Source organism: Kogia breviceps, chromosome 6 (genome assembly GCF_026419965.1).
Source record: "Kogia breviceps isolate mKogBre1 chromosome 6, mKogBre1 haplotype 1, whole genome shotgun sequence".
Taxonomy (NCBI): domain Eukaryota; kingdom Metazoa; phylum Chordata; class Mammalia; order Artiodactyla; family Physeteridae; genus Kogia; species Kogia breviceps.
Genome location: NC_081315.1, coordinates 145,726,124 through 145,747,679, shown reverse-complemented (window position 1 = coordinate 145,747,679; position 21,556 = coordinate 145,726,124). Strand labels below are relative to the sequence as shown.

Below are 21,556 nucleotides of genomic sequence, written 5' to 3'. Positions count from 1 at the left end.
AGAAAGAGCGGCCCTGAACCCCACGGGCTCCCGGCCAGGCCCTGCCCACGGCCGGGGGAGCTGGCCACACGCTGCTCCAGGAAGAAGGCGGCCGTGGCTGCACAGGCCTGCAAGGCGTCTGCGCCTGCACCCAGACGGCCCCTGCCTGCTGACCGCCCCTCCGTGCACAGCCCCCACGGCCGTGGGCAGGGGCCTGTCCAGCCTCCGGGCTGAGCCCCCTCCCCGCCCCATCCTCCACACCTCCCTTTGGGCACAGTGAAGCCAGGATGGGAGCCTGCAAGGCAGGGTCTGGGGAGAGGACAGTGCAACAGCCGCGTGTGAAGCCCCGAGGCTGGGCCGGGCTCCTCCTCTCCCACGTCCAGGGTGGGGGCCGGGGGCACGTGGTGGGCGCCGGGCCAGTGCTCGTTGAATCTGCTTCATTAAGGATAAGCCCCGGGTGCGGGGCAAGGGAAGGAAGAGCTGCCCCGAGTCAGATGTGTAGGAGCCGGGGTGTCACGGAGCGCTGCCCGCCCCTCCTGCGCAGCTGCCTCTGGGGGAGAGAACGGGGTCCTGGGAGCACTGCCGAGAACCTGCCCCCGGGTGGTCTCGGGATGCCACCGCTGCCCCCGGGAGCTGCCACGCCGGCCAGGTGCGCGCTGGGCCCCAGCCCCGGCCGGTCCGCACACGCCGCTCACACCACAGCGGTGGGGAGGGACGAACCGAGGGCCCGGCGCGGCGCCCACTCGCCTGAAGGTGCCCGTCGCGCCAGAAACGGGGCGGTCGGGGCTACGGGGGACGCTTCTCGGTTGCGTGTGGCAACTGGGCCCAGGAGGGCCTGACCAGCAGCTAAACCGACTAGAGCTGAGTCCAGGGGCCAGAGCGGCTCTTACCTGGAGCCCGACAGGTGCTGGGGCTCCTCCCCAGTCGCCCCTCCACGCCGACTGTCCTGCCCGGCCTCAGCCTCCTTTAGCGCACTCGCTCCGCCGCCCCCGCCAGGCAGCCCGTCTGCCGCGCCCACCTGGGGCCCTGAGGTGTGTGCCAGGCACTTGTCGGAAGCGGGGGCTTGGGGCTCCGGCCCGACGGGGGCGTCTTCCAGGGCCCGGGGGTCCGGGGCGCCCAGGGCCGTGGGCACGGCCTCCGGGCCAGGCCGCGCCTCCAGCAGCCCCGCGGCGCCCTTGGCGCAGGCCTCGGCGCGGCCCACGTACGAGGCGCAGATGACGCTCCCCGAGGCGCAGCGGCCCCGCAGGCTCTCCGCCGCGTCCTCCCGGCCGCCCGCGCAGCCCCTGCAGCACACGCACGAGTTCAGGAGGCTGTTGGCGGCCGCGGCGCTGAGTTTGTGGGGGCCGCCCGCCGTCCCCTCGGCCGCCGGCTCCCCTGGGGAGACGCCGTTGCCGGGGACTTCCGGGTTGACGAGGGCAGAGTCCAGGGAGGTGGGCGACTTGGGGTTGAAGATGACCGTGGCCGAGAGCTTCATGCCCCCCGTCCGGTGGGCGATCAGCTCGGCCGTCTGGGCGTCCTCCGCACTCGCCTCCCAGCCGTCCAGCTGTGGCTGCGAGTCCAGGCAGCTGCAGAAGCCGGGGCCCACCGCCCGCGTCTTGTCGCCCTGCACGACGCTGCGGTCGCTCAAGTCTCCCTGTGCGGCGGCGGCGGCGGCTCGGAGCCCCGCCTCTCGGCTCGCCAAGCCCCGCCCCCGCTCCGGGGGGTCGCCCGCCCGCGCAGACCGGCCGCCCGGGGGCTCTGCCGCCCCGTCCACGTCCTCCATGAAGAACACCCTGCCCTCCTCCTCGTCGCCGCCCGGCGGCGGCCGTGGGCAGCCCGGGGACGCCTGCCCGAGGGGGCCGCCCTCGGCGCCCGGCCCGTGCGCGGGGGACTGGCAGGCGTTGGGCGGGGACAGGAGGGAGGACATCGCGTCGCCAGCCCTGTGCACCATGCGGCTGAGCTGCTCCAGCTCCTGGTCGTCATTCTGCATGGAGCACGCCAGCTCCGCCTCTGCGTGCCTGGGCTCGGCTGGGGCGAGGGGAGCGGGCAGGGCGGGCTCCAGGGCAGGGGGCACCGGGGTGTCCGCCCGCATGGGGAACTCCACATCTTGGGAGATACAGAGGTTCCGTTCCAGCGTGTGAAGCTCCTCCTCGGTCAGGGTCCGCAGCAAATCCCTACAAGGGTCAAGACAGAAAAGAAGAGGGTGGGTCCCAGGGGCCACACCAGCCCCCAGGCCGAGTGGGCTCGGCACCAGCAGGAGAGCAACACGGTGTCCACTGCCTGCAATACACCTCCCACCTCCCACCATGTCGCTTCCTCCACCAAATGAGGTGTGTCTCCAGGGGTCCCCCGGGCCGCGGGTCGGGACAAGAGCCATGTGGGTGGCTGACTGTGATTCTAGAATGTGCTCTTCCTTAAAAATGAGGCTCTGAGCTCTCTTGCTGAAAACGAGGATGCCCTGATTCTTGGAGATAACATGTTAATAAATTAATAAAATTAATTGTAGCAATAAAATTATAAATTATTAATACTTTCAGGAGGGAAAAGATATATATTGGTTTATATAAAGATTTTCATCCTTTGCTTCAACGAATATTACTGAGCACTGCCTATGCCTATGTGCCAAGCCCTGCGTGACACACACAGGAAGACCGGCATGGTCCCTGCTGTGCAGGTTCCGTAGAAAGAGACAGATAATAAACAGATATTTAGGAGGGAAGAAGACTTAAGTACAATAACGACAGCAGCAGCAAAGGAAGGAGCCCACCAGAAGGAGGGCACAGCAGGATGCCTTCCCTGGGGAAAGCGGCACTGAACCGACACCCAAGGTGGCGTGACTCTAGTGGCAGTCACAGGGCTGAGCCCGAAGTGGCTCCCACGGGCCGGCGTACGCTGCTCTCCGCTAGGAGGAGCTCAGGCCGGAGGTCTCGGCGCCTGGGTCAGCATCCCAGTGCAGTCGGGGAAACACGTGGAAAGGTGCGCTTCTCAGAACCGCTCAGCTGTGGATCTTCATACACTGAACACACCCTGCAAACAGCACCCAGATGAAGAAATACAGCGCTACCTGGGCTCCCAGGCGCCCCCCACGTGCCTTCCTGGTCATGCCCCACCGTGACCACGATCTCCACTGCCACAGCGGTGGTCTCCCCTGTTCTCCTTCTCTAGATAGACGGCAATCTGCGGTCTGCACTCCTCCGTGGCAGGCACGTTTGCCAGTGCTGTTTGTGCAGAGGTGCCAGATGAAACACAGGACACCCAGTTAGACTGGAATTTCAGATAAACAGCAAATAACTTTTTAGAGTAAGTATGTCCCAAATGGCCCCCACTGGGGACATATTTACACCAACAAAGTATTATCGTGTATCTGAAATCTAAATTTAATTGCACATTTTTTTTAAACCTTTATGTGCAATTACATTTTATTTTTCCTATGCTTTTTTTTTTTTTTGGCTGCTCGGCTTGTGGGATCTTAGTTCCCTGACCAGGGATTGAACTTGCACCGTTGGCAGCCGAAGTGCCGAGTCCTAACCACTGGACGGCCACAGAACTCCCCTTAATCGCATATTCTGCTGTTCCCCTTTGCCAGCCCTGACAACCCTCTCTGGTGAGATTCATGGTCGTTGTAGATCATTCCGTCTCCTGGTGGAAACGCATCACGGTTCACCTCCGAAGCTGTTCCACCCCACAGGGACCCTGGCTGCCAGGGGCCCACATCTTCGAGCCCTGTCCTGGGGGGCATGGGGTGCGTTTCTGCAGGCGCGCACGCTGAGTCCTGGTGAGGGGTGTGTCCCCGCCGACAGCCCACAGGGTCGGCTGGCAGTTCCGTATGCCCCACACCCTCATGGGCACTTGGACTTTTCCACTTCGTCGTCTCTGGAGAGCATGCACCGGTGTCTCGTTGTGGGTTTAAACTGCTTTAGCCCGCTCATTCGGAGGTCGTGCACCCATTTATACGCTGATGGACCCTCAGACAGCCTCTCTGAAGTGCCTGTTCAGGACTTTCGCCCATTTTTTATTGTGTTAACTGTCTGTTTCTTACCGACGGATAGGAGTTCTTTATGTATTGTGGATCTGAGTTCTTTATTGGATGTTGTGTCCAACTTTGAGGCCTTTTCACTCTCTCAATGGTGTCTTTTGACAAACTCAAGTTTTAAACTTCAGTAAAGTTCAAAATGTCATTTTATTCTGTGATTAGTGCTTTTGTGACTTGTTGAAGAAATCTTTGCCTACTCCAAGATCACGAAGATGTACTCAATTTTTCCCTCTGAAAACGTCCTTTTACTTTTCACGTTTGTATCTGCAGTCTACCTAGAATTGATGTTTTCATATGAGTGTATTAGGATCTTTTTCCTCATATGGATATTTACTGATTCAGCCATTCATTGGAAAAAGCCAACCATTCTCCACTGTTCTGCTCTGTCACCTCTGTCACGAATCGTGTGTTGGTCGCTGCAGACCCTCTGTTCCGCTGAACGCCCCGTGCACTACATCTCTGCCAGTACGACTACAGCTGTACAGCAGGAAGTGTCTCCAGCTCTGCTCATTTTTTTAATGAAGCACACCCAGCAGAAATGCACACATATGTTCACAAGCTTGGTCACACCAGCACCGTCTGGAAACTACCCAAAAACCATCAAGAGCAGAAAAGATAAATAATATTCTTCTTCTTTGTCCTTTTTCTCCAGCCACCTTTTTCTTCTTGGCTATTCTAGGCCCCTTGCCTTTCTATAGGAATTTTAGAATTAGTTTGTCAATTTCTGCAAAAGAAAACACCTCCTGGGATTTTGACTGATGTTGCATTGAATTCATAGATTAATTTGAGAATCACTGATATCTTCTCAATGTTAAGTTTTCCACTCCCTGAATATGGAATAGCTCTTTATTTAGGTCATTAAAATTTTGTATCAAAAACATTTTGTAACTTTCAGTGGCGGTCTTAGACATCTCAGATTTATGCTAATTAATATTTATTGACACTATTGTAGATGATATTTAAATTTTTTTATTGTGATAAAATACTTATAACATAAAATTTACCATCTTAACCATTTTAGGGGACAGTTCAGTGGTATTAAGTACATTCATATTGTTGTGCAGCCTTCCCCACCATCCATCCCTGTAACAATTTCCTCTTGTAAAACTAAAACTCTGTCCTCGTGAAACAATAACTCCCTGTTCTCCCCTCCCCCAGCCCCTGGCAACCACAGTTATGCTGTTTGTCTCTATATGATTTTGAGGACTCCAGGGACCTCATGTAATTGGAATCATACATTATCTGTCTTCTTGTGACTGGCTTATTTCATTTAGCATGTCCACGAAGTTCATCTGCATTGCAGCATGCGTCAGGATTTCCTTCCTTTTTAAGGCTGAATAACATCCCAGTGTATGGCTGGACCATGTTTTGTTACCCATCCATCCGTCAACAGCCGCTTCCATGTCTTAGCTATTGTGAATGATGCCGCTGTGAATACGAGTGTACAAGTATCTCTTCAAGATGCTTCTTTCAATTCTTTCCGGTATAAACCCAGAAGAGGAACTGCCGGATCATATGGTAGTTCTATTTTAATTTTTTGAGGAACCTCCACAGCAGCTGCGCCATTTTACATTCCCACCAACAGTGCACAAGAGGTCCAATGTCTCCATATCCTCCCCAGCACCTGTTTTCTGTTTCTTTGACAGCAGCCTTCCTCATGGGTGTGAGGTGGTATCTCATTGTGGTTTCCATTTGCGTTTCCCTGACGATCGTGATGTTGAGCATCTTTTCACGTGCTGTTGGCCATTCATGTATCTTCTCTGGAGAAACGTCTATTCAAGTCTTTTGCCCGTTTGCATCAGGTCGTTAGGCTTTTTGTTGTTGAGCTTCAGGAGTTCTCTATATAGTCTAGATGCTAACCCCTTACCAGATATATGATACGCAGATATTTTCTCCCATTCTATGGGTTGCCTTTTTACTCTATTGTAGTTTTTTGATGGACAAAATTTTGAAATTTTCACAAAGTTCAATCTATTTTTTTCTTCTGTTACCTGTGCCTTTGGTGTTACATCCAAGAAACCACTGCCAAAATGCAATCTCATGAAGCTTTTGTCCTATGTTTTCTTCTAAGAGTTTTGTAGTTTTACCTCTTACATTTAGGTCCTTGATTAATTTTGAGTTAATTCATATTTATATGGTGTTAGGTAAGGGTCCAACTTCACATGTGTGTGCATATGTGTGTGTGTGTATCTCTTATCAGATTAAGGAAATTCCCTTCCATTTCTAATTTGCTAAGAGATGTTTTCATCATAAAATAGGCATTAATCTTTCAAATTATTTTTCTGTAACTTTCAAAATGATTTGGTTTTTCTTCCTTTTAAAAAAATTAATACAGAAAAACTGATTTTCAAACGTTAAACTATGATGTATATAATTTAAACTCCACAAGACCATTATTGCTTTGCACAGCCCAGATTCATTTATGTTCATTCACATCAGGGTTGTAAGTCTCTCCTGTGCTTCCACACTCCCATCTGAGATTTTTTTTCCTTTGCAGGAAGAATTCCAATTAGTTCTTCTTTATGTGAAATCTGCTCGTAACAAATTTCTTCAGCTTCGTGTTTCTGAATAACCCACTATTTCACCTGCATCGGGAGTGCGGAGTCCCAACCACTGGACCACCAGGGAAGTCCTGCTTTCAGCACTTTAAATATATATCATTTCATTGTCTTCTGGCTTCCACTGCGTTTGAGAAGACAGCTGTTGATGTACCCTCTTTTCAAAGTCATATGTCCTTTTCCTCTAGCTGTGTTTAAGGTTTTTTTCTTTGTTTTCAGCAGTTTTGCTGTGATATACCCAGATGTGTTTTGTGCTCATCTTGCTGACAGTTTTCTTTAACAGTCTCCCGAATCTGTGGACAGAGATTTTTCTTCGACTTTGGAAAATTCTTGGCCATTATTTCTTTGAATACTGCTTCTGCCGTTTTCTCCATGCCTTCCTTCTGATGCCAGTTATGTGCGTCAGCCTTTCGAGTAAGTCACACGTCTCTGACGCCCTGGACTCTTCCCCCGCCCAAGTCCCCAGCACCTGGCGTCCCCCCTCCCCCTCCCCTCCTTGCGCCCGCCCTTCCCCCCACGGCCACTCCCAGCCGTGGCGCAGGCCACGCGCCTCCCTTCCTGGCCCAGCGCCGCCCGTCCCCTCCCCTCCGTCCTCGTCTCCTGTCCCAGCTGCACAGCCGGAGAGGGCAGGAACCTCGGCCTCTGGGTCCAGGGTCAGGTCCTGCTAGGGACACTCCACTGTGGCTCGCCCACCCTGTGCCCACTGACCCTCCAAGGACCCCCCGGGTCACTCCTCACTGGATTCAGAGCACGTTTGGCTCGTGTTGGGCCGAAGGGCACTTTGGAGCAGGCTTCTGTGCTCTCAGGCCCCCAGAAAGGACAGGCACCAGTCGAAGAAAGCCACCCTGGGCTGGGGAGTCCCGCCAGGCCCAGGAAGGGCGTGGCAGGGGGCCGCGGCGTCAGCCCCGGACAGACAGCCTGGGAAGGGGGCTTCTCGGAGACCAGGGACCGTGGTAGGAAAGACCTTGGCGCCTGAGACCACGGGGCCAGGGAGGTGCTCAGAGGACATGCGGCCACAGCCCCCTGCTGGCCCATCCCTGCAGAAGCCAGGCCCTGTCAGCTCGCAGAGGTCACCAGCAGTGAGGGCTCCACACAACTCGACGTGGGGTTTCTCAAGGGAAGGCTGAGGTCAGGGGTGCTGGCTGGATGGCCGGCTGCTGAACGGCAAAGGAGGCCCTCAGGGCAGAGCTCGGTTACCCAGGCCAGATGTCACAAGCCCACAGGACAGCACAGATGGTGCCAGCGCCACCCAGGGATGGTCGGGGGGTGGGCAGGATGCGTCACGGCGTGCGGGCACCCGCTGGTCACTCGAGAACTGAGCGCTTCACCCCCTAAACTAGTCAGAGAACTAGTAACAGCCCCCAGCCTGGGCCCCAGCCCCAGCCAACGTGGAGGGGGTGGCCTGGCCCAGGGGGACGTCCTCCCCTCGCAGGCTGTGTGGCCCCGGTCCGGCCCACACCACCCCGGTTTCAGGGCCTCGCCTGTAAGATAGGCCCCATCTGTCTCGCGGGGCCACAGAGACGTTTCTGTGAGAAACCAGAAGAGGGCCTGGTCTCCAGGCCATTAGCCAGGGCAGCTGCTGTCTTCAGACCCGACATTTGCGTCAAGGTCTCAACGCTACTGGCCAAGAACAAAGAACTTGCTCTGTGAGGGAGGAAGGGTGTGGGGTTAAAGGAGCTCCAAACAGTAGAAACCAGGAGCCGACGACAGAGACCAAGGTCCCAGTACCCCCAAGGTGGACAGAAGGTAAAGAAGTAGCTCACACAGAAGTGTGAGGTTTACCACCCTCTAAAGCTCGGCCGGGACAAGCTACCCACCCTTGAGGTGTCCAGTAAAGGCAAAGCTAGACCAGCCTCGTCCAGAGAGGTCATCGCCAACCCCCAGGACCAGTCACAGAAGGGAGGGGGCTCAGAGGCAAACACCGCCCTCCCCTCCCCTCCCCTCTCTCCCTCACCCCCGCCCCCAACCTGATTTTCCGCAGCAACGTGTGGAAGGGCCGGAAGAGCTCGGACATGTCCTCTGCCTTGCGGTCCAGGTTCAGGGGTCCGTCCGCATAGACCACGAGGCCACTGCATCCAAGACAGAAAGCCAGCCTCACGTCAAGTCCTGCAGCTGCGTGGCCAGCCCAGACCACACCCCGCACACGCTTCCTCTCTGCGATCGAATCGTAAATAAGTTTATAAAAAAGCAGTGAAAATTATTACCCAGATTTTATCCTCTTTCGAAGTTGATAAGCCTATGTTCGTTTGAGGGATCACAAAATAACGATAAAAATATGTCTGCACACCTCCCAGCTGCAATCAGATGAATCAACATCAAGAGTTGTTGCTAGGGCTTCCCTGGTGGCGCAGTGGCTGGGAGTCCACCTGCCGATGCAGGGGACGCGGGTTCGTGCCCCGGTCCGGGAGGATCCCACGTGCCGCGGAGCGGCTGGGCCCATGGGCCGTGGCCGCTGAGCCTGCGCGTCCGGAGCCTGTGCTCCGCGACGGGAGAGGCCGCGGTGGTGAGAGGCCCGCGTACCGCAAAAAAAAAAAAAAAAAAAAAAAAGAATTGTTGCTAAAATCTGCCTCCTTGAAAATGGAAATACTGGATTTGTGTTTAAATATACCACAAATGCAGAGGTTTGTGAGAACTGGCGCTGGAACCATCTAGTCCAAAAGGGAAACAGGAGTTGGAGGTGAAGCCCAGCCCAGCCCTCCACCAGCGCAGAGCCCTGACCCCAGGGCTGGCCCCTGGGGCTGTGGGTCCTGCAGGAGCACGGCGCAGACAGGGCGAGATTTTCCAGACGGCGCCCTGCAGGCTGTCCTCCCAGCTCTCCCACCTCTCCCTCGTTCCGTCCACACGCCCCAGGTCCGGGGGCTGCCAGAGACTTTCCGACACACTGGCCACAGCCTCTACCGGTTCCCCGCCCCGGCAGGCTGTGAATGTCGTGTCCCGGCCGCTCCCACCCTTTCCAGGCTGTCTTCAAAGCCCCCTCCCCCTCCCAGCACTCTGGCCGACGGTCAGGCGCCCTTCAAGATGGGGGCAGCCTCCTGTCACCCCTCAGGCAGGATGGACACACCTGCTGGGCGTCCCCGTGCCTCGAGAGGACCTCCTTCGCTGGACTGGGCCCCACGGCCCGTCTGACTCTGCTCAGATGCCAGCTCCGGGCGCCCCGATTCCGCGGGGGGGGGGGGGGTCCCGTGTTCACCTCCGTAGCCACAGCCCCACCCATCTCCAGGCGCGTGACCATCATTCCAGACCCGTCTCTCGGAGGGAGGACCTATCCCTGAGGACCCTTCTCTGGATGCTCCTCCACCTCTCGGGTGCCCAGAGACCGTCCACCCATGAACACGGGCCTGTGCCCTCGCGGCCCCGTGGAGCACAGGTCGGCGCCTCAGGGGCTTCTTTGTGCAAATGAGGAGCCGCTGGCCCGTCTCTGAGGATGAACAGGATCTTATTTCAGGCCTCAGGGTCCGGTCACCCATGCAGCTGGGAGCCCCCATTAGTTCTGGAAAACATCCAGTTCGGTGAGAAAAACTGATAAACAAAGTTGAATGAGGATACTGTTTGCCCCTAAGAAAAGGTTGGTTTCATGGGCCAAAAGATTTCCTTTTTTTCTAAAAACAGGGAAAACATGGGCTGTGAGGCCCCCCTGGGGCACACCTGGCCGTGAGCAGCGGCCTCCAGGCCCCGAGGAGAGGCCAGCTCGAGGGCCCGTGTCCTGAGCCAGCGGAGGGCAGAGGGCACGGCCGGGCCTCCATTCCTTCTGGGCTGTTTCACGGATCTTCCGTGAGCTAACGGTCACCGTTCAACTGACCGCGTTTGAGGGACGATTTCCCAAGACAGAGCCTGAACTTGGTGGGTACATGCGGTGGCCTCAGCGCAAAGGCAGAGTGGAAACAGGCAGAAGAAAGGCGACTCTGGGGAACGCTGGCCACCGCTGCTTTCAGAAGCAGCGAGGGGGGCGGGGAGGGACCCTGTCGCCTCTCCTGGGTCCTGGGGAGGCCTGGGTTGCCCCCCAGTGAGCAAGCAGGGGCCCTCCCGCCCAGCAGGGCCTCCGTGGAGCTGTGAGCCCCAGAAAAGAATCCATTCGGCAGGAGAGCTCTGTGCACACACCCCCAAAGCCACCGTGCCCACCCCCTCTGGTGGGAGACCGGGGGACCTAGGCCGTCCCCGTGGCTCTGTCCGGAGGCGCTGCCACGTGCCGGAACACCCCGGGTTCCCTCCTGCTCAGCGGCTCCGGGAAGTGCCGCCAACCGCCAGGACGGGTAGAGAGGAGGTCGTGGGGCGGCCGCGTTTCTGCGTCCCCATGACAGGGCACCCCTGAGGACAAAGGTGAGGCTGGTCTTCGTGTCCCAGGAGGAGCTCAGCAGACACCTGTTCAGTGTCCGGCTGGCCCGGGCGCTGATGCAACGGGAGGGGGTGGGCAGGGGAGATGGGGGGAACCAGGCCTGGAAACAAGCCATCAGAGGGAGAGCCTCAGCCCCACAGGGCTGGTGACCCGGGCATTGCGCCCTCTCAGCCCACACAGCCCGCGGCCACGCAAGGCAGCCCCACGGCGGAGCCTGGCAGGCACGTGGCTGGGCCCAGGGCTGCCCCGGCATAACGCGGCGGACAGTGAGGGCTCAGCCCAGGTCGAGCTCGCGTGGGCTGCGGGAGCACGCACGGCATGGAGGGAGGGCCCGCCCGCCGCACCCCCGCTCTTTCGGTGTCTTTCACTTTCTTGGTGATGTCCTTTGATGCACAGGTTTTTAATTTTCATAAAGTCCAATGTATTATTTTTTAAAATGTGTTGCTCATGCTTTTGGTGTCAAATCTAAGAATCTCAGAAGACAAAGATTCACCTCCTCATAGACACACTACTCTATATAAAACAGCTAACTAATAAGGACCTACTGTAGAGCACGGGGAAGTCTACTCAGTACTCCGTAATGACCCACACGGGAAAAGAACCTAGAAAAGAGTGGATACATGCATACGTGTAACCGATTCGCTTTGCTGTACACCTGAAACGAACACAGCATTGTACATCAGCCATACTCCGATAAAAATCAATTTAAAAACAAGGGAAAAAAAGAAGAAAGACTCACCTGTGTGTTTTCAGAGTTCTGCTGAGAAACGCAACCAACACACACGGTTGCACGACGTGAATGTACTAAATGCCATCGTGCACGTTCGGAACGGGTTAAAACGGTCAGTTCTATGTCACGCATATTTTATCACAATAAAAAATGAACATTTATTGCTCTGATTTGTTACAAAGCTTATACCTATCATGTTCAGAAATTTAGGAGAGACACACTATTTGCTGACGATTTTTGTACTTGATACACTAGGAATTCTTCCCTGACATTTGGGATTCATCCTTAATGTTGTTTAAATAGCTAGAGTATCATTTTTAATCAGTCCCTTAATTCTGGGTCTATACCCACCCCATCATTTTTTTTTTTTTTTTGCGGTACGCGGGCCTCTCACTGTCGTGGCCCCTCCCGTCGAGGAGCACAGGCTCCGGACGCGCAGGCTCAGCGGCCACGGCTCACGCGCCCAGCCGCTCCGCGGGCACGTGGGATCCTCTCGGACCGGGACACGAACCCGCGTCCCCTGCATCGGCAGGCGGACTCTCAACCACTGCGCCACCAGGGAAGCCCTCAAATTTGTATGATTAAAACTTCAGTGAAAAACTTTACAAATTCATTATTTGTGCCCTGTCAGATCAGCACAACAAAATTCTGCGAAAATTCACCATGCTACCGCCTGCCAGGCGCTAAGGACACGTGGGTGAGTGCAGGTGGGCACCCCTGCCCCGTGACACTTATAGGCCCGTGGGGGAGACACAAAAGTCACCCAAATCCTATTTACATGAAATATCCCGAACAGACAAATCTACAGAGAGATGGGATTACAGGGGTGGAGGTGATGGCTGAGGGCTAAGTGGTATCTTTTCAGTGATGACAATGTCCTGAAATTAGTGGTGATGGTTACACAACTCTGCAAATTGACTAAAAACCACTGAATTGTTCACTTCAAATGGGTGAGTCATATGGCATGGGAATTTTATCTCAATGACATGGCTGAAAAGTAATCTCCTGGGAGGAAACACGTGAACAGCTGTGCGGGAGGTGGTGCACGCCAGGGAAGGGAGTGGGCTGCAGGTGAGGCGGGGAGAGGCGGTTGGAGGGGACCCTGAGATTGCGGAGGGCCAGGCAGGGGGCACTGTCCACACTCGCCTTTGCTCCCATGGGCTGGAGCCACAGGAAGGCCCGAGCCCTCGGCTGCCAAGAAGCAGGTGGGCCAGGGGACTGGACGGGAACCTTCGCTGGCCCGGGAGAAGAGATCCACCCCAGGGGGTCCCTGCGCCAAACCCCCATCCGCATCCCAGCATCCAGAATACTCCACGGCAGCTGCTCGTCTTGTGTACGTGTGCGCCTCCCTCAATGTCATCCCCGTACCTCTGGGGACAAGCACGGGGCCGGCATGCAGTAGGCGCTTAATACATGCTCACAGGTGAATCCAGGAAGGACTGAGTTCTGGGCCCCAAGCTGGGCAGCAGTGGCCTCTGCCTGCCCGGCCCACAGCGGCCACTGTGGACAGTAAGGAATTGAGAGAGAGAGCCGGGCGGCTGCGCCGTGGGTCCCGCAGTGACCGTGTGAGTGTCCCTGAAGAGGGCAGCTGGCTCTATGCCCGCTCTTTCTGCTTAAGCCTGGCGCTCTCAGATCCTCAGACCCACAGCCTGGCTCCGAGGCCAGAGACCTGCTTCTGATGGGGGGGGCTCGGGGTTCTCGGGGGCCTGAGGGCCTCTCAGTGGCAGCCGTGAAGTCCCCCCAGACTCTGGGCTCCTGCTCCCCCTCCACTTCAACTTCAGACCCAGCCTCTCCTCGCTGTGACTCAGAGCCTCCCCTCACGACCTCGGAGGTCCTGCGGCTCCGCTTCCAGGCCTCCCTTCAGCCTAAGCTGGAGAGGACCCCACGCGAGGCCTCCAGGAGGTGCCCAATAGGCAAAAGGCCCTGCCCTGGGCACTCACAGCACAAGGACCCAGACAAGTTCAGGTGTCAGAAGGTGGCCTGAGGTCAGCAGAGAGGGCCCAGTGACCCCGCTCAGGAGAAGTGGCCTCGGAAGGCCAGCTCCGGTGAGCATGGCGCGAGGCCGGAGAGCGCCATCCTGCACACCTAGCCTGGGGCCACCGGCACCAGGGAGCCGCAAGGAGCTGAGCACACACCACGGACTCGAGCACGGAAACCCAGAAACGCGTGTTTCTGTTCGACGTCCTCGCCTTTCTCTTAAGACAGGCGTGCTGTCTAAGAGTGTCTGGCCCTCCCCCGAGATCTAGAAATAGGTTCCCTCTAACACAGTGGAAACCGATGGGAGGTTCTGGAAAGGTTCTGGTTCCTCCCAAGAGCACTGCAGAGACCTCCCAGAGGGAAGGCCGCTCTGGAGCACAGTGAGGCCGGGAAGGGCGAGGTGGGGGCCGGGTCGGTCCCCAAGCCCCAGGGAAGACGCACGTGTGGGGAGCTGACCCCGCGCACCGGAGGCGGCCGCTCGGGCTTCCCCGAAACGCGGGGCGCGGGCGGCCCCACCCCGCCTGCCCGCCTCCCCGGGCCCTCGTCGCCAAGCCCTCTCTGACTTCATGGCGCGTCGGGCTCCCTGCCATTACACCTCCCCGGTCCCGGGCGGTGGAAGACGCTTCCGGCCCGGCCCTGCGTCGTCGCCCGGCCTGCTCCCCACCCCTCCTGCACGCGGCACACGGCTCGCCCAGCCCCTGCGGTCCAGGCACGCCCCTCTGTCCCAGAGGCTGGCGCATCCTGCAGCGCTGCCACCGCCCCACGGACCTGCTGCGGGAGGTGCTCGCCCGCAGCGAGCCCTCCCCAGGGCCTGTGCCTCTGTGTCCCCCCACGCTCCCCGGCTCGGCCCACTGACACCCACACCCACAACCGGCTCCCTGCCTAGCCGCCCCCCGCACCCCAGCTGCCCGCCGGGCCCAGCCGGCCCGCGCTCCCTCCCCCGGCGGGAGGGACGGCGCTCTGCGTCGGGGAGTCCGCGTGCGGCTGAGCGGCAACGGACCAAGCCCGGAGCAGCCGGGCCCTGACCTTGGCTCCGAGAGGCGCCGCGAGGCTCAGCACGTGACCGAGCCTTCCCGTCAAGCGCGTTCCTGACGACCGACCCCGCGTGCCGCCGTGACACCTTTGAGGCCGCGGACCCCGGAGGCCTGGCCCAGCGCTGCCCTGCTCCCAGCAGCCGTGCCCCCCACCCCACCGCAAGGCCGGCCGCTGCCCACCCGCCCCTCACCCGACAGGCGCTACCTCCCCGCCAGCCCACGCGTCCTCCAAACACGCCCAACACGTCCTCCTGTGGGCAGCAGGGGCACCTCGCCTCTCGTCCCTACAGAGCTGCTCCACAGCCCCTGCTGGGCCCCCTGTGCCCGAGCGCGGGGCCTCCTCCCGGGGCCGTCACGCCCACCCACCCCGCAGCATCTAGGCGGGCTGGGCGGGAGGCGCTCGGAACACCCGGGTCCTCGTCTGCCGGGACGAGGGCAGGACCACCTGGCAGCTGCGCCGGGCGGCTGAGCAGCCACGTTCGGGGTGCAGGTACCACTCAGCACCCCCCCGAGGGGCCTGGCGCCACGGAGCCGACCGTCCTGCGCGGTTTCTGAGAAAGGACCGTCCCAGGCAGGGGCGCACTCACCACACGATGGCCAACCTGGGGATGGTGAACATGAGGGCCGGCTCGTAGTCGTCTATCATGTCCTGGGTCAGGTACCCGAAGTCCAGGGCCCTGGCAGGGGAGGGAGAGACTGAGCACGGGCTCCCCACGGCCGGACGGGGGCGGAGGCAGCCGCGCAGCCCTCACCCACGTCGGCGCTCGGCGAGGTCCGGCGCAGGTGGCTGACGCTCGCCGCCCCCCCCCATCTTCCCACTTCCCGACCCCACCGCTGACGGAAGGAGCCGGGGTGAGTGAGAGGTGCTCGCCGAGGAGCGCTGGTGAGGACAGCTATGCCGCCCGGCACCCAACGCAGCAAGGATAACCGTGCAGCAGGAGCGCTGCTCTGAACCACTTAACACCCCCAAGAGACCTGAAATGCTCTCCTGGATTTCTTCTCTCCAGCAGGCATACGAGACGCTTGCTCTGCACGCGCGAGAAAGCGCTGCTGGCATCATCGTTCTACATAAAAGGTATGTCCTGTCGTCTTATTCTGGGGTGATCTGAAATATCTCTCAACGTGTAACAGCAAATAATCCGTATTTAAAATTAACAAACTGACGACGCGACATTAGACAGCTTCAAAACTTACCTACTACTGAAGCACAAGTCACATATAAAGAACTTTCTACGTTAAATCTTAGTCCCAAAGTCTATTCAGAAAATCTGACTTCAAATCGAACCCCACACACCCCATACAAGCCATGATGAGAATACTGACAGTTCACCCCCAAAACCCAGCTCAGCAAGGGTTCCATCCTGGCCTGTAGGGAAGAGGAGTGGAGGAAAGGAAAGGAGGAGGTGGGGAGTGAGGAGGTAAGAATGTGAGGAGATGAGGAGAGGAAGAGGTGAGGAGACGGAGAGGTGGGGAGGTGAGGAGGTGAGGGGGAGGGAGAAGGAGGGGAGAAAGTGAGGAAGTGAGGGGGGGAGGAGTGAGGGACATAAGGGAGATGAAGAGTGAGACAGGTGAGGAGTGAGGAAGTGAGAGAAGTGAGGGAGGTGAGGGAGGTGAGGAGGTGAGAGAGGTGAGGGAGGTGAGGAGTGAGGGAGGTGAGAGAGGTGAGGGAGGTGAGGAGGTGAGGAGTGAGGGAGGTGAGGAGGTGAGGATGTGATGGAGGTGAGGAATGAGGGAGGGGAGGATGTGATGGAGGTGAGGAGTGAGGGAGGTGAAGAGTGAGGGAAGTGAGGAGAGGAGGAGGTGAGGAAGTGAGGAGGTAAGGGAGGTGAGGAGTGAGGGAGGTGAGGAGTTGAAGAGGTGAGGAGGTGAGGAGGTGAGGGAGGTGTGGAGTTGAGGAGGTGAGGAGGTGAAGTAAGGGAGGTGAGGAGGTGAGGGAGGTGTGGAGTTGAGGAGGTGAGGAGGTGAAGTGAGGGAGGTGAGGAGATGAGGGAAGTGAGGAGTGAGGGAGATGAGGTGAGGAGGTGAGGAGTGAGGGAGGTGAGCATGGAGCCCTTCTCAACCATGTGAGGTCCACCTGCAGTGTCTGGGCCCAGAGAAAGGGGACGCTGGGGCTGAGGAGCAGGTGTGTGTGTGGAGGCCCCGTGGCACATGCACACGGTGCCCCTGTCCCGGTGTAGCCCTCACCCAGGCCCGGGGCCGCATGAGGAGCCGGGCCCCACCATTCCCGGTGGCCTCACCTCTCCACCGTCTCACAGAACAGCACGATGACCTCCTGCTGCACGTAGTACTCCCGTGGGGACTTCACGGGCACCATGGCCGACACGTAGCTGCAAACAGAGAGAAGGGAGTGAGGGCCACCTGGTGTCTCCCGGAACCAAGGGTGTCGTAACTGACAACCAAATGAGGTCCCTCCGACTGCAGCCCAGCTGCATCTCAGCAGCTTCATAACCCCCCCCCCCACCAGCATCACCGTTTATATTTTGAGCCAAAGCTTCTCCCAGGGTCAGGCCTCAACCAGCGCCTCCTTGGGTCCCACAGCCCTGCCCATCCTGGAACCGCCACTGCCCACTGCCGCGACGGTCCCCAGCCTCGAGGGAGTGAATGACCCTGTGCAGGGCGGGCAGACAACCCCTGGGCCCCCACGCAGGGCAGGGCCAGGGCGCTCCACCCACTCCCCAGGAGGGAACATTTTCCTGTCACTGTCTAGTTTTTCTTGTTACGCGAGCTCAGTTGGAAAGGCGTGGAGCACACGGAGCCGGGCCGAAGCTATAAAGCTCACTGGTGGCGCCCCCTCCCTAGAGAACCGGCTGGAATGCCTGACTTCCTTCTGGGGCCCACACGGCACCGGCCGGACAGTTTTCATTAACCGGGCCACCGTGGACGGGCTTTGGGGTCCTGCTCCTCATCTACCTCCAGCATCTCCGTGTCTGTGGACACCGCGCAGGCCCCTCCCCGCAGTCCTGGGTCCTCCAGAGCCCGTCCTGTGAGGGCCCCAGGGACCACGCCATGTCCTGTGCCGCGGGCGGGCGGGCGAGCACGCCCCAGGGAGCTAGTGGGGGTGCAGAGGGCAGACCGGCCGAGCCGGAGAGGCGCCCCCTCACCCCACGGAGCTGGGGGCCCCAGCAGGCCCCCGAGCGGCCACCACTTCCTCCCGGCTCCTGCCGCGTGCCACGTCCAGCCACAGAGACGTGCTGGGGGCGGGGCGTGGTGCTGACCGTGACCTTCACCGCGGGACCACCAGCGGTAGGGGTGCTGGGCGGGACCGGCGTCCCCTTCGCCCCTCGGTGGCCTCTGCCCGCCTCCGCCCCACCCACTACGCCGTGGCCCCGCCCCCCCGCGACGGCCGGCCCGGAAGCAGCCCGCACCTCTCTCCGCGGAGTTTTCCTGCTGCGGGCGGACGCAGAGCCCGGCGGAGCTGCCCGCCCCCAGCCCTCCCCACGGGGCAGAAGGTGAGGGCTCCTCGGTCACCTCAGCTCGAACTCGGCGAACAGCACGTCGAAGTGCCTCAGCGCCTCGCGCATCTTCTCCGTGTAGGTGTTGAGGTCCCGCAGCGCCTGGTCGCGGAGGGCGCCGCGCACGTCCTCCAGGCTGCGCGTCAGCTCCTTGGCCAGCGGCCGCATGGCCATGCTCTCCAGCTCGCGGTTCATGATGATGGAGCCGGCGGCCAGGCACTGCGGGCGGCACAGGGCGTCAGGGGAGCCCCACCCGCGTGTCCTCCGTGCCCGGAGCGTGCGGGCTTCCGGAACCCCCGACAGCGGGCGCTGAAATGGGCGCCCCCCACGGCGCCCGAGAAGACTGTACAGCCAGAGGTGGGACCGGAGGGCAGAACGGCGGGGCTGGGGCGCCTCATCCCGGAGACGCCTCCCGGGAGCCCCTCCCTCATATTCCTGCCCCCTGCCCCGTCCGCTCTGGGGCGCCTGCTCCTTCCTGGTTTCTCTTAGATGCAGAGCCGTCATGGCGGTGAGAACAAATGCCCTCGGGTTGGGGGGCTCCATGCAGGGGCCTCCGGGCCATGTGACCCCTATCCCCTCCCCACCCGGCCCACAGACGCCAGGTTCCGGCCGTACTCCAGGTCCACCGCACCGGGGTCGACGGCGGCTCCCCAAGAAATCCAGGCGTTCTAGGAAGCGGACGCCTCGTGTCCATAAAGGCTCCCTGCATCACCTCGTGGCTTGCACAGCTGCCCCTGCCCCTGGGACCCGCTTTGCAGAGCTGGGCACTGAGGCTGAGGGGAGAGACGGCCTACCCGGGGCCCCAGCAGGGACGCCCAACCAGGTGCGGCTCAGAGGAGCCGGGTGGAATGGGCTGAAACGGGGTGCCGGTGGGCACGAGGGCCCGGCAGCGTGGGGGAGAGGGGCATTCCAGGAGTCCTGCAGAGCTGATGGGGGGAGGACCGGGCAGCCCATGCCCCTAGGGTCCCAAGAGCAAGGCCAAGGGGTCTTCTGGGTGTCCCACGGGTCACCACTGGCTGGGGTGAGGCTGGTCCTGCCTCCCCGGGCGGGCACCTCCCTCCCGTACCTCAGGCTCCTCCTCGGGAGGTGAAGACCAAGATCGGAGGGGCTATGTGCGTGGCGGCCCCGCAAGAAGAAACAGTCCTGCGGGTGCGGGACGGGCAGTGCTGTTCCCAACACCAGCGTTATTGCAATAAAGAACCGCTTTTAGGACCTACGTGTCTGGGGGCCTGAGAACCTCACAGAAATCACACGTGAGGCCTCGTGTCTGTATTTGCTTGTGTATAGTTTCCAGGGAGCGTGTTCTCGCCTCCCCGCGACCCTACAGGCTCAGCGCCATCTGTAAGCCTTGGAGGAGGAGACGCGGGGCCCTGCACCCGTAGACGCACACAGGTGAGCGTCGTAGAGAAACAGCTGGACAATGCCCAGCATCGCGACCCCGGACCCCGGCGGCCACCCACTACCTCGGCGCCAAACCAGAGCTGGCCGGCCAGGTTGTCGTGCCGGATCTCCTCGGGGAACTTGACACAGAAATCCCGTGGGGCGCGGTCCTGGGGGATGCACACATCCATGATCTGGTTAATGATGTTTAACACGTTGTCCTGAAACGGAAACAGGAAGTGCGCTGAGACGCAGCTCCAGCGGGCGGCTGGCGGGACTGCTTGGAAAGGCGGAGAAGCACGCCCAGTGCAGGTTAGGACGACGAGGTGATGTGGTAGCACACGTGGGCTGCTCTGCAACTGCTGCAAGGAGCACAAACTTACCAGAAGTATCCGGAGTGAAGAGCACACCCTCCCCCACGTCCAGGTGTCTAGAGCACCCGCCGTGGGGGCTGAGGGCGCTTCCCACGCCAGTCACCGAGTTCCTGGTGCATCGCCCTTTGTGACGGCTGTACCTTTCCCTGCTGACCCGCACCTGGGCTCCCTGCAGCCTCAGCCACGGTGAGCGCCCTGAGCACCTCTCTGAACTCCTTTCTCCGGAGAGAGCTGGAGAAATGGAATTGCTAGGTGGACACACACACAAACAGTGTGTCTTGTTCACCGCCCCCTTGCTGGGCTGCTTTGAGTAACATTATAAGCCTGTGTCATCCTGGGCACGATCGCAACACAGGCAAGACCTGCTGTCGGGACAGACGTCACTAGGAGACCACATGTAAGGCTGGTCTTCTCAAACCTGTTTTACTGCATCTTAAAGGGTAAGCTGTGACGATGTGAGAGAATGGCAGGGACATATACACACTACCAAATGTAAATTAGATAGCTAGTGGGAAGCTACAGCATAGCACAGGGAGTTCACCTCTGTACTTAGTGACCACCTAGAGGGGTGGGATAGGGAGGGTGGGAGGGAGGGTGACAAAAGAGGGAAGAGTTATGGGAACATATGTATATGTATAACTGATTCACTTTGTTGTAAAGGAGAAACTAACCCACTATTGTAAAACAGTTATACTCAAATAAAGATTTAAAAAAAATAATAATAAATAAATAAATAAAGGGTATACTAATCCCTTCTTTTGTAAAAAAAAAATAAAAATAAAAAATAAAAAATAAAAAAATAAATTACATCCCATTCTTTGCTCAAAATTGTCCTGTTCTTTAAACGTCTACCACCCATTCAGTAGAATTGCAAGAACGTTGAGTTTGTTTCTTTAATTTGTTCAAGGTAAGATTAATACCCATTCATCCCAGAGAAGCTGGAAACATGGGAAAGTGGAGGGGCAGGGCATGTCCTTGGGACAGTGAGTGACTGCAGGTGGGGACAGTGACGGCAGGTGGCTCGCTTCCTGCCCGTTCTTGTCCCCGTGGGCTGCTTCCCATCAGCAGCACGGTCGGGATCATCTGTGGACATAATTTTGTACTCTGCTGCTGTCATTTACTGTTGGGACGTGTTATTATCACTTTCCACAAATGCAGCTTGTGACGGGCAGCCACGTAAGATTCCAGCACATGGACCATCCTTTTAACTCCCTGCTTCCTCTTCTGCTGGACATTTATGTCACTTCTAATTTACCGTGAATAATGCCATCACCACTGTGGTGCCTGACACTGAATTTTGGGTTAGTCCCTCAGAATCCACTTATCCCCAAGAAGTAGCATGACAAAGTCAAAGAGTGTGAAGTGCATTTATAGGCCCTAATTACATTCCACCAAATTGCTTTCCAGAAAAAGACAGCACACCCTCACCCTCAGCAATTTTGTATCTCAACAGTCCTCCTCTCCACCCTCTGGGGCTTGAGTTTCATTTTTCTTAGGCAGTAGATGTGAGCGGAAAGCATGACTTTCTAATGCAAACAACTGATGCACTAAACTCTGAAGGAAATTCTGCACCATAAGGAAATCGCACAAAACATAAAAATAAATCCAACCAACATCAAGTGGTCCTACTGTCAGCTCTGTTTAAAAGGTTTTCTGGGTGGGCAGGTCTCTTTCTCACGATTCAACAAAGTAATGAACAAATAATGGCAAAAATAACAGCAAGTGCT

The 21,556-nt window shown here is 58.4% G+C and overlaps 1 protein-coding gene across 5 annotated transcripts in view; it reads right to left on the bottom strand.

The window, feature by feature from the left end:
• Positions 1 to 21,556, bottom strand: part of ZFYVE28 (zinc finger FYVE-type containing 28) — a 114,904-nt gene that overhangs the window by 30,066 nt on the left and 63,282 nt on the right. For 3 of the 5 annotated variants that reach the window (XM_059065994.2, XM_067036821.1, XM_067036822.1), the window contains exons 3-8: positions 19,539 to 19,676; positions 18,092 to 18,294; positions 16,861 to 16,950; positions 15,211 to 15,300; positions 8,517 to 8,618; positions 870 to 2,132 (exon numbers count right to left, since the gene is read on the bottom strand). In XM_059065994.2, the coding sequence (XP_058921977.1) occupies positions 870 to 2,132; positions 8,517 to 8,618; positions 15,211 to 15,300; positions 16,861 to 16,950; positions 18,092 to 18,294; positions 19,539 to 19,676 (1,886 nt within the window). The remainder of the gene's footprint in view (positions 1 to 869; positions 2,133 to 8,516; positions 8,619 to 15,210; positions 15,301 to 16,860; positions 16,951 to 18,091; positions 18,295 to 19,538; positions 19,677 to 21,556) is intronic. The other 2 variants (XM_067036820.1, XM_067036823.1) reach the window with 2 other exon arrangements.